Source organism: Odocoileus virginianus, chromosome 2 (assembly GCF_023699985.2).
Source record: "Odocoileus virginianus isolate 20LAN1187 ecotype Illinois chromosome 2, Ovbor_1.2, whole genome shotgun sequence".
Lineage (NCBI taxonomy): Eukaryota > Metazoa > Chordata > Mammalia > Artiodactyla > Cervidae > Odocoileus > Odocoileus virginianus.
Genome location: NC_069675.1, coordinates 89,389,302 through 89,401,837, shown reverse-complemented (window position 1 = coordinate 89,401,837; position 12,536 = coordinate 89,389,302). Strand labels below are relative to the sequence as shown.

Below are 12,536 nucleotides of genomic sequence, written 5' to 3'. Positions count from 1 at the left end.
TATTGCCTCAGAATGCTTTTTGAATACATGTGTACTTTTCTTGCTATATTAATTGTGTGCCTAAATACATGTGTTGTATGTATACATATGTGTATGAGAGAGACATTTTAATGTGCCAGCTATTATAGTTGTTTGATATTATTTGATATTTAGCTGAAAAAGTTTTTTTCAAAGCTATTCCTTCCTTGAAATTTTTTTCCCATTGCCCACCTCCCTCCGACCTTTTTTTAAACTTAGGGTAATAGTTAATGAAATATTTACTGATATGTTTATTGTTTTTGAAACAGGTATCGATTAAGGAACAAAAAGATCAATGCAACTGTAAGAACGTTTCCTCTTCTAAATAAAGTTGGTGTAAACAACACTGTCACAACCACAGCCGGAAATGTCATTTCTGTCATAGGAAGTACTGAAACAACGGGGAAAATTGTTCCAAGTACAAACGGAATTTCAAATGCAGAAAACAGTGTTTCCCAGCTAATTCCACGTAGTACTGACAGTACATTAAGAGCTCTGGAGACTGTGAAGAAGGTGGGGAAGGTTGGCACCAATGGTCAGAATGCTGCTGGGCCTTCTGCAGAGTCTGTAACTGAAAAGTAAGTAGTAGGTAAAAATGTTTACATGAGTAATTTAGCCTTTTTATAATTGCCTGAGTATTTTTATTTATCCTAAAAGAGAAAGCAGGTTATCAGAATTTTTATGCATATTATTTCATGTAGTAGAGATAGCACTAAATACCAAAAAAATTTGAGTTCTAGTCCTGGCTCTGCAATTGATTAGCCCTCTGACCTTGGAAATTCACTTCAACTATGGGTGTTTTCTTCAGCTATAAGTGAAGAAGTTGAACCAGAATTGAGTTTTTCACACCTTATTTCCTTGAACTTTAGGATTGAGTCCATAGAGGTGCCAGAAAGGAACTAAGTAGAAAACTAAGCAGGTGAGCTGCTTGAGCCTCCAGCCCCTGTTTCTATTAGAACAGTTCCACTCTGTGCTCTGTGATGGTGGGTAGTTGTTAAGAGAGACATCTTTGAAGCCGGATTCTGTGGGTTCATTTTGGCTCGCTCTTCTCTAGCTCTTTGATCTTAGGCCAGTTACTTAATCTGTCTTCTTCAGTTTACTCATCTATAAAATTGATATAATGATACTATCTACCTCGTATGTTGATTGTAAGAACTGAATGACTTAATACTGCAGTATGCTTTAATCAGTGCCTGCCACATAGCACTCACTAAATATCTGCGTCTATTATTATTATTATTGTTGTCGTTTGGGGTTTCAGCATAAGACTTACTTGGTAGAAAGGTTTTGGTTCTTTAAGAAAAAAGTTTTAAATTTTTCAAATTATCTAAAAAGTTACTTTCATCTCTAATGTCTCAGGCTTTTGTATTCTTTTAGTGTCTTAAAGTCTGAGGTAAAACATATTCAGATTATGTTGCCCATAAATATAGTCTGTCAGTATCTATTGTATGCCATATAAGGAAAAAGCATTATGCTGGGCACACAGTAAATTACTAATGATTTCAAATAATAAATGGATAGGTAGACATTTGTACTGTTTATTTCTGCAATTAGCTTGTGATAGGGAAATTTGTTTATTAAATGATTCTTATAGTCTTCCCTCAGAGAGGTCTTGGAAGAGATAGAGAACATTGTCTAGTTTAGCACATATTCCTTATACACTAATTCTGAGCTCTGCTTTTGGCACTCTTGAAAATGAGATGTATATCTGTGCCTTTAAGAAACTTATAACATAATGGGGGAGACAGCATTTACATAAGTGAAGCAATATTGGAGTTGGATCAAAGAACAGGAAAATATTATATTGCTGGGAGAAGTATGGGAAGCAGATTTAGATGTGTAGTTTGGCACCAGATTATGGAGACCTGTGTTAAAACATGCTTAGGAAATGATGAACTTTTGAAAGGTTTTGGCAAGGTAAAGTTGTAAAACCATAATGTCACTCACCATGAAAGAGTAAGGTACTAGTACATACTACAATATGGATGAACCTTAAAAACATTATGTTAAGTGAAAAGCTAGATACAAAAGCCATTATGGTAGAGTTCCATTTATGTGACTGTCCAGAAGAGGCAAATCCATAGGAGACAGAAAGTAGATAAGTAGTTGCTAGAGGCTGTGGCTGGGGGAACAAGGGAATGGGAAATAGATGCTAGTGAGAACAGCTTTCTTTGAGAGGTGATGAAAATGCTTCTGCAGAATAAGATAATGGTGATGGTTGCACAACCTTGGGAATACACCAGAAATCACTGAATTGTACACTTTGCAAGGGTAAATTATATCTCATTTCTTAAAAACTTTCAAAAATAAGAAAGTCTAAGTAAATAAATCATTTATTCATTGATTCAAAAATTATAAATCTTCTACTGTGTGCCAAATATCAGGCCAATTGGCATAGTTAATGAAAATGAACTAAATATACTCCCTACCTCTAAGTGTCTTCCAGTGTAGTTTGGGAAACACATATAAACAAATATAATATATTCTGAAAGGTACTGCAGTGGAGTTGTGTTCCAAATGTTACTGAAACAAAAAAAAAAAAATAGCAATAATTCTCTCTGAAGTTAATTGTGGAAAATTTTTTAGCAGTAAGGTGATGACACCTGAACCATTCCAAAAGTATGACTAGTTAGGAAGGAACGGTCTTGTCAATGGAAAAAGCAGCTCAGACAAAAGCATGTAGGTAAGAGGGTTGCAAGGAGATCAAACTGGTCAGTCCTGAAGGAAATCAGTCCTGAATATTCATTGGATGGACTGATGCTGAGCTGAAACTCCAATACTTTGGCCACATGATGTGAAGAACTGATTGATTGGAAAAGACCCTGATGCTGGGAAAGATTGAAGGCAGGGGAAGGGGATGACAGAGGATGAGATGGTTGGATGGCATCACTGACTCGATGGACATGAGTTTGAGCCAGCTCCTGGAGTTGGTAGTGGACAGGGAAGCCTGGCATGCTGCATTCCATGGAGTCGCAAAGAGTCAGACACGACTGAGTGACCGAACTGTACTGAAGAAGGTCTACTGTGAAGGAGAGCCTGGAATCCTGAAATTCATCTAGGATGTAGCTATAGTAATCTAGCTGTCTGGCCAGAATGAGTTTGAAAGTTAAATTTTCCCTTAAATCTGAATTTTTGGGATAGCTTGCATGATTTCACATGGCTTTGAACCTTGTCATCTAGAACCAGACATCCTGGAATGCGAAGTCAAGTGGGCCTTAGGAAGCATCACTATGAACAAAGCTAGTGGAGGTGATGGAATTCCAGTTGAGCTATTTTAAATCCTAAGAGATGATGCTGTGAAAGTGCTGCACTCAATATGCCAGCAAATTTGGAAAACTCAGCAGTGGCCACAGGACTGGAAAAGGTCAGTTTTCATTCTAATCCCCAAAAAAGACAATTCCAAAGAATGTTCAAACTAACACACAATTGTACTCATCTCACATGCTAGCAAAGTAATGCTCAAAATTCTCCAAGCCAGACTTCAACAGTATGTGAACTGTGGACTTCAAGATTTTCAAGTTGGATTTAGAAAAAGTAGAGGAACCAGAGATCAAACTGACAACATCCATTGGATCAGAAAAAGCAAGAGAATTTCAGATAAACATCTACTTCTGCTTCATTGACTACGTCAAAGCCTTTGACTGTGTGGATCCAACAAACTGGAAAATTCTTAAAGAGATGGGAATACCAGACCACCTTACCTGCCTCCTGAGAAATCTGTATGCAGGTCAAGAGGCAACAGTTAGAACTGGACATGGAACAACAGAGTGATTCAAAATTGGGAAAGGAGTATGTCAAGGCTGGATATTGTCACCCTGCTTATTTAACTTATATGCAGAGTACATCATGTGAAATGCCTGGCTGGATGAAGCACAAGCTGGGATCAAGATTGCCAGGAGAAATATAAATAACCTCAGATATGCAGATGACACCACCCTTATGGCAGAAAGCAAAGAACTAAAGAGCCTCTTGAAAGTGGAAGGAGCCTGAAAAAGCTGACTTAAAACTCAACATTCAAAAAACTAAGATTATGGCATCCGGTTCTATCACTTCATGGCAAATAGATGGGGAAACAATGGAAACAGTGTCAGACTATTTTTTTGGGCTCCAAAATCACTGCATGTGGTGATTGCAGCCATGAAATTAAAAGACACTTGCTCCTTGGAAGAAAAGTTAATGACCAACCTAGGCAGCATATTAAAAAGCAGAGACATTACTTTGCCAACGAAGGTCCGTCTAGTGAAAGCTATGGTTTTTCCAGTAGTCATGTATGGATGTGAGAGTTGGACTATAAAGAAAGCTGAGCGCCAAAGAATTGATGCTTTTGAACTGTGGTGTTGGAGAAGACTCTTGAGAACCCCTTGAACTGCAAGGAGATCCAACCACTCCATCCTAAAGGAGATCAGTCCTGGGTGTTCATTGGAAGGACTGATGCTGAAGCTGAAACTCCAATACTTTTGCCACCTGATGCGAAGAGCTGACTCATTTGAAAAGACTCTGATGCTGGGAAAGATTGAAGGCAGGAGGAGAAGGGTATGACAGAGGATGAGATAATTGGATGGTATTACTGACTCAATGGACATGAATTTTAGTAGGCTCTGGGAGTTGGTGATGGACAGGGAAGCCTGGTGTGCTGCAGTCCATGGGGTTGCAAAGAATCAGACCTGACTGAGTGACTGGTTTGACTTACTATTGTTATGAGGAAATCCTAATTAATTTCCTTCTTACCTTTATTGAACTTCAGAGTAAGCCCAGCACTGAAATACCTTTAACGTCTAAGCCGTTTGTACTTACTATTCTTATCTACAATTTCTTAGTTATTTTCTACATGTTGATACACAAATACACATGAGTAAGCATCTTCTAGATTAATCTCAGCTAGACTTAAAGGCTCTTAGTTATTTTCTACATGTTGATACACAAATACACATGAGTAAGCATCTTCTAGATTAATCTCAGCTAGACTTAAAGGCATCCCATATTCCTCATTGTTTATACTGTTGCTTTAATAGGGCTTCTCTAGTTTGAGAAGAACCCTCTAATCTAGTTGAGATGCAATGTATTGAATTCCTGCATCATTAACAAGATCTTTTTCTTCAGTTACCGCATATCTTCTTTCTGCCAGAGTTTGACTTCTTCAGAGGGTGTAAGAAGCCATGGTAAGATCCTCTGGAACTGATCGTGTGTGGTGACTCAACAAAAAAAATAATTTGTGTTTTCTTTTTTTTTGAATAAAAGAAAGCTTGTGTGTTTTGCATCAGTTTAATGAGTAACCATTTTATTGGTATTCTGTTTGTCCAGCAGATATTTACTGACTACCTACTATGTGGCAGGAACTTTTCCATTTATCCAACAAATATTTACTGAGTGCCTTCTATATGCCACAAACTGTTTACGGTCCTTGGGATCTAGCAGTTAACAAAATGGACAAAAATGGCCTTTCTTCATTGAGTTTACATTTCAGTTAATCTTAACTCTTAATAGAACAATCCTACCTGGAATTTGTTTGTGTTTTATGTTTTGTTTTTTATTTTTCACCCTCACCAAAATATGAGATCTTTTACTATAATCTTGTGAACTAACAGGGTAAGGTAGCAGTGAAATTCATTGCCTTATTTGTCACCTGAAAAACCTGAAGCGTTGTCTGTCAATGGTCACTATATAATTTTATGAAAAATTCCTACTGAGGAAGACTTAACAGACATAGGCAGTGATTTATCATTTTGCCTTTGTTAAATTTTCTTTCTAGTAAAATTGGCTCTCCACCTAAGACTCCTGTAAGTAATGTAGCGGCTACCTCAGCTGGGCCCACTAATGCTGGAACAGAGCTGAATTCTGTGCCTCCAAAATCCAGCCCATTTATCACTAGAGTACCAGTATATCCTCAGCATTCTGAAAACATTCAGTATTTTCAAGATCCAAGGACTCAGATACCCTTTGAAGTCCCACAGTACCCACAGACTGGTAAGTGATTTTAGATAAATCTATGAAAAAGAAACTACAATATAACATTTGTTGTAATAAATTAGTCATTTATTTCTATCTAGAATATCTACATTAAAAAATCAATCTTTTGGACTGCATGACCCTTAAGTTTTCTTCCTGTCTTAAGAATCTATGATTCTACATTCCAATAGTTTTAAGATTTCTCATTCCTATGAATCAAATATGGGGTTCATGGATGAGCATTAGTGAGTTTTATATATCCTCTGAAATAATATACTAAATGTTTGGTTTATATACACTTAAAGTATAATTTTGGAAAGACTGCACATAGCTTATATAGATTATGAAGGATGTCTTTAAAATGTGCTCCCCAAAAGGGTAAGAATCAATGATCTAACTAATTACTTAAACCAAAACCTGTGGCAGTACATGCCCTCGAAGGAAATTTACCAGGCATCTGTTAATAGTTCATTGTATGTTTTTAAGGAACAGTTTAACAAAATGTTGAATGTTAAGGATTTTCATATAGTGGTGTCTTGAAAGCATGTAGTATCTTTCTAATTCAGGGGTAACTAAAATTCAGAACTTATGTTATTTTCCCACATTAAAGGCTGCTTTAGACTTAAACCATTATAAGATGTTAAATTATACTAAAATTACATTAAATATTCCTCTTTCCAATTTTCAAGGATACTACCCACCACCTCCAACGGTACCAGCTGGTGTGGCTCCCTGTGTTCCTCGCTTTGTGAGGTCCAATAATGTTCCAGAGTCCTCCCTCCCACCTGCTTCCATGCCATATGCCGATCATTACAGTACATTTTCCCCTCGAGATCGAATGAATTCTTCTCCTTACCAACCTCCTCCTCCGCAGCCGTATGGACCAGTTCCTCCAGTACCTTCTGGAATGTATGCTCCTGTGTATGACAGCAGGCGCATCTGGCGCCCACCTATGTACCAACGAGATGACATTATTAGAAGCAATTCTTTACCTCCAATGGATGTGATGCACTCGTCTGTGTATCAGACGTCTTTGCGAGAAAGATATAACTCATTAGATGGGTATTATTCAGTGGCTTGTCAGCCACCAAGTGAGCCAAGGACAACTGTGCCTTTACCGAGGGTAAGTGATAATGGAACTAGGAATGCTAGTACAGCACAGTGGTTAAGAGTCTGTTGTCTGATGTTACAATATTTGGGTATATCCTGGCTCCTCCACTTACTAATTGTGTAACTTAATGGAATTTACTTGACTTCTCTCTGTCAGTTTTTTCACATTTGATGGAAATAATAGTAGTACCTACCTCATAAGGCTGTTGTGAGGATTAAATCAGAAAAAGCTCTTAGACTTGGACCTGATGCATATACATGCTCAATAAATGTTATGTTTGGATACGAAACTGATCAGAAAGTAAAAAAGAAATCTTCAAGATACAAAGACAGGGCCTATTTTTCCTATCCCCACATATATACATATGATTTTCCTAAACCAGAAAAGTGAGTGCTCAGATTTTAACATTATTTAAACCCTTTTGTTTAAGTGTATGGAGAATAGGCTAGGGAGACTTAACCTTCTGTATTCTTTTTTGTCCCAACAGTATAATAAATGTTCACATTATTTACACAGAGCATAGTTAAATTTATTTACTGCTCCCTAGATGATTAAGATTGTTTCTTTTATCCCCCCTTAGGAACCTTGTGGTCATTTGAAGACCAGTTGCGAGGAGCAGATAAGAAGAAAGCCAGAGCAGTGGGCACAGTACCACACTCAGAAAGCACCTCTTGTTTCTTCAGCTCTTCCTGTGGCAACACAGTCACCAACACCACCTTCTCCTCTATTCAGTGTAGACTTTCGCACTGATGTAAGAAAGAAAGGTTTTAATCACTTGATGTTGCAGGGACAGGTTAGACAACTGACTTCAGAGCACTCATTCAAGCTAGGGTTAGCTGTGTTGGATATTTTGCATTGGTTTGGTGGCAGTTGAGTTTAATTTAATAAACATTGAGTTTGTAAACTCTATGGCCAGGCATTGTGACACTGAAGACTGCTAACAAATCACGCTCCTTTTCCACAAAGAATTCAAGTCTTTCCAGCATTACAGTTCTCCTTATTTTTATAGATTTTATTTATAAATAAGATTTATACCCACCATTTATTGAGCACTTACTTGGCCAGGCACTGTGCTAAGCATTTCCATAATGTTATTTAATTCTTACAAAATCCTTAGGGGGCAGGTATTACCCATATTTTACAGGTTAGGAATCCTGCTCAGAGAAGTTAAGTAATTTGCCCAAGTAATAAATTCAGCCTATAAATAGCTTGGATTTGAATTTTGGTCTGTCTGAGGCATTTCTTCCTTACTTCACAAGAAGTACAGAAATGCCTACTATATTATTCATGGTGTTCTAAATCACTGTTAATTATTGTTCTTATCATTTCAAGACAGGTTTTGCACCAGGATTGTTTTAATGTACCCTGTTTTCCATATTGTGTATTTAGGACAAACCATTAATTTTTCTTTGAGTCATCTGGTTTATTCCCTATCCCTAGAGATACTAATATAAAAATTTTTTTTTCTAATCTTTTCATTAAACTCAAAAAATTTCAGCATATGCAAAAGGAGAATAGTAATAAACTCCATGTACCCATTATACAGTTATCAACTCAGCCAATCTTGTTTCATTTGTAGCCCCTCTTCCTACTGGATTATTTTGAAGTAATCCTAGACGTCATATTTTTCCATCCATAACTATTAGATTTTTAAAGTAGACATCATATTTTTAAAAAATCCTAAATAGCATATTTTTCCATCCATAAATTTGAATTTTTAAATTCATCTTCCCAGTCCCTTTGTCAGATCCCCAGGCTGGGAAGCCTGACCTGGGGCTCAGAATCTTCACAATAATGGGAGAACTTATTTGGTATTATTGTTAACCAGTTTGTGGGTCACTCATCTGGCTGGTATGGGATTTGATTTTATTGTGATTGTACCCTTCCTGCCACATCATTGTGGTTTCTTCTTTGTCTTTGGACATGTAAGGTATCTTTTTTTTCATGGGTTCTAGCATCCTCCAGTCGATGTTTGTTTAACACCTAGTTGCAATTTCAGTGCTCTCGCAGGAGGAGATGAGCGCATGTCCTTCTACTCTGCCATCTTGAACCAATCCCGATCCAAATTTATCTCATCAAAATTAGACTTCTTCAAAGCAGCTAACCATCTTGAGAAGAGTGTTGCCACTTGCTTAATACGAAAATGTATTTCTATGTATGTGTTTATGTATGTGTGTGTTTTCTTTTGCTTTTTTTCATTTTTTGGAGCACTTTGTACCATGTTAGAGGCATGCTGTAAATTGTTTATTGTTCTGGGTAGTGTCACTCCGGGGTTCCTTATGAGTTCTTAAAGGACAAACTGAAAAAAGAGAAGGCTTTCTGTTTCCTATTAAGACATAATATAAATACGTACTATTTGTAACTTATTACAGTTTTTGTGTTAGTTATTGAATGTTTAATTATTCACTATAAAGTGTTGTGAATTCTATAATAGTTACTTTATATTAGTTACAAGTTTGTAGTTTTAAATTTCTTACCAATTGCCTTTGTTTTTATTTTTCATTCTTTTTTTAACCAGTTCTCTGAAAGTGTGAGTGGCACAAAATTTGAAGAGGATCATCTTTCCCATTATTCTCCCTGGTCTTGTGGCACCATCGGTTCTTGTATAAATGCTATTGATTCAGAGCCCAGAGATGTTATTGCTAATTCAAATGCGGTATTAATGGTATGATTTGGGGGGCAAGGGTTATGCATGTTGATTCAAATTTTAGAATGATTGAAAGCTTTCGTCTTCATTTTGTTGCCATATACAGTAACTCATTTGTAAGCAGCAGTTATATTTAGGTAAGTCTGAAATAAATTGCACCTAGTGTTTAAATTATTTGAACATAGTGGAGTGTTTTAAAAATAGATGTTGGGTTTTCACTGAGATATACAGTTAATGTTAAATTTACCAGAGAACCTAATTTCATGTTTTTTGAAAACATTTACTTGTATTATTAGCTGAAGTAATTGCCCACGATCTATTTATTTTCTTTTATTTATACAGGACCTGGACAGTGGGGATGTTAAGAGAAGAGTGCATTTATTTGAAACTCAGAGAAGGACAAAAGAAGAAGATCCAATAATTCCTTTTAGTGATGGACCTATCATCTCAAAATGGGGTGCGATTTCTAGATCTTCCCGTACTGGTTACCATACCACGGACCCTGTCCAGGCCACTGCTTCCCAAGGAAGTGCAACCAAGCCCATCAGTGTATCAGGTAATCCGTATCATTAATACTTCACCTGGTATGTTCTAGCACTGTGCTTTATAATCCTCACTCTGTTAGGTATAGAACATGTCTCTCCATTTAACAACCACTGTAAACCTAGAGTTAAACGGCTTAGCCAGGAGAGCATGGCTAGTTAGATAATGTGGATTTTTTTTTTTTTGGAAAGTATACATTCAAATCTGTATCTAATTTTTCACTTTTCTGGTCATTGTTTCTTTCTACAGATTATGTCCCTTATGTCAATGCTGTTGATTCAAGGTGGAGTTCATATGGTAATGAGGCTACATCATCAGCACATTATATTGAACGGTAACATTGCTCTTAATTCTTTAGGATTCTCTATTCTCAGACTTGTCTATATTCCCAAAGTACAGATGGAAGTCCCAGTTATTCATGAACTGTGCTTTGCTAGTTTTAACTATATAACGAATTTCTGAAAGAAGTTTACATCTGGAATAATGATTGAAACTTTCAGGGTTGATCTGTTATGTAAAACATATATAGTATATAGCTATCATATAGTCATTACTTCTTTAGCTGCTTCATTTTGTAACAGTAAACATATTTCTCTTTAAAGGGACAGATTCATTGTTACCGATTTATCTGGTCATAGAAAGCATTCCAGTACTGGAGACCTTTTGAGCATTGAACTTCAGCAGGTAAGCTCTATGTCAGTCAGCTTTGAGTTTATTTTTTTAAAAAAGAATGACATTTAAAAGCTAAAGGCTGGAAGCTGACTCCTTTTTTTTTTCCCCTCTAGGCCAAGAGTAACTCATTGCTTCTTCAGAGGGAGGCCAATGCTCTGGCTATGCAACAAAAGTGGAATTCCCTGGATGAAGGCCGTCACCTCACGTTAAATCTTCTAAGCAAGGAAATTGAACTGAGAAATGGAGAGGTAAGGACACTGACCCGCTCAGCTTCATCTCTAGTATATGTGCTGTTTGCTGCTGCTGCATGCTGTTTTGTGCCATTGTTTAGTGCATTTTATGCCATTACTTAGCATGGCTTTTTCTGGTGGATGATTGCTTTTAAAATTTAACAGTAGCAATAAAATTGTAATCCCAGATTTCTTTTCTTATATCAGTCATTGAGATTCCAATTTTAATTTAAAAGGGAAGCCTGAGTTTCCACAGATGTGAAATCAGTGTTTTTCTTAATTACAGAGTGATTATACAGAAGATGCAGCTGATACTAAGCCTGATAGGGATATTGAGTTAGAGCTGTCAGCACTTGATACTGATGAACCTGATGGACAAGGTGAACAGATTGAAGTAAGTACCACAATTAGATATCCAGGAGGCTTTACTCCATTGGAAATTAAAGTACAGAACACGTTCCTCCTGAAGGATTAACATTTTATTTTCGTAGGAGATCCTGGACATACCGCTTGGTATCAGTTCTCAAAATGACCAGTTGCTGAATGGAACAGCAGTAGAGAATGGGCATCCAGTCCAGCAGCACCAAGAGGAGCCTCTGGAGCAGAGCAGACAGAGTTTAGGTGAAGACCGTGTGATTCTGTGAGTGTTAGACGTAAGATTCATAACCACTGGGCATAAGCCATGAATATTTAAAGAGAAATAGATACACTACTAAATTCATTTTTTATTTTATCCTATGAGGGGAAAACCTTACGTAATAAGGCAATGATTTGGTCATCTGGATTTCTAGGAGAGCAGAGGTAAATTTGAACTAGCAAAGTGCTTCATGTTAGTAGCCTGAAACTTGCTTTTTTATTGGGATCAATGTTTATTTTTATACTTGAGCATCAGGAGGATGAGATGGTTGGATGTCATCACTGACTCTGGACATGAGTTTGAGCAAACTCAGGGAGATAGTGACGGACAGGGAGGCCTGGTGTGCTGTAGCCCATGCGGTCACAAAGAGTCAGATATGACTTAGTGACTGAGCGATAATCAGGTTATACTTTCTCTGTCTGATAGGCAAGCATCAAAACTACAAAATGGAGAATTAAAACCTAAATAAAGGGTTTCCCTTTTTAAAAATCATGTTAGGATATTCTCGATCTTTAGTATAATTACTGCCAAAAATACGGGTTTATCTTGAATTGATAGTTTGTTGGCCTTAAATTAACCAATCTTCTAATTTTTTTTATTATAGTTTTTGGAAAATGGGATTTTTTTTTTTTTAGTGACCTCTGATTCGTTTTAGTGAAAAAGACATGCTGTTTCTAGGGTCTCTTAAAGTGTGTTATAGCTTTTATTCAGTATGCATGGTTACTCTTAAAA

At 36.8% G+C, this 12,536-nt stretch overlaps 1 protein-coding gene across 6 annotated transcripts in view; it reads left to right on the top strand.

Moving 5' to 3' along the window:
* RC3H2 (ring finger and CCCH-type domains 2) overlaps positions 1–12,536 on the top strand; it is a 50,716-nt gene that overhangs the window by 32,878 nt on the left and 5,302 nt on the right. For 2 of the 6 annotated variants that reach the window (XM_070452388.1, XM_020872115.2), the window contains exons 10-20: positions 288–596; positions 5,768–5,982; positions 6,654–7,087; positions 7,656–7,826; positions 9,594–9,740; positions 10,065–10,278; positions 10,515–10,599; positions 10,868–10,949; positions 11,051–11,185; positions 11,454–11,561; positions 11,659–11,807. In XM_070452388.1, the coding sequence (XP_070308489.1) occupies positions 288–596; positions 5,768–5,982; positions 6,654–7,087; positions 7,656–7,826; positions 9,594–9,740; positions 10,065–10,278; positions 10,515–10,599; positions 10,868–10,949; positions 11,051–11,185; positions 11,454–11,561; positions 11,659–11,807 (2,049 nt within the window). The remainder of the gene's footprint in view (positions 1–287; positions 597–5,767; positions 5,983–6,653; positions 7,088–7,655; positions 7,827–9,593; positions 9,741–10,064; positions 10,279–10,514; positions 10,600–10,867; positions 10,950–11,050; positions 11,186–11,453; positions 11,562–11,658; positions 11,808–12,536) is intronic. The other 4 variants (XM_070452394.1, XM_070452399.1, XM_070452393.1 and 1 more) reach the window with 2 other exon arrangements.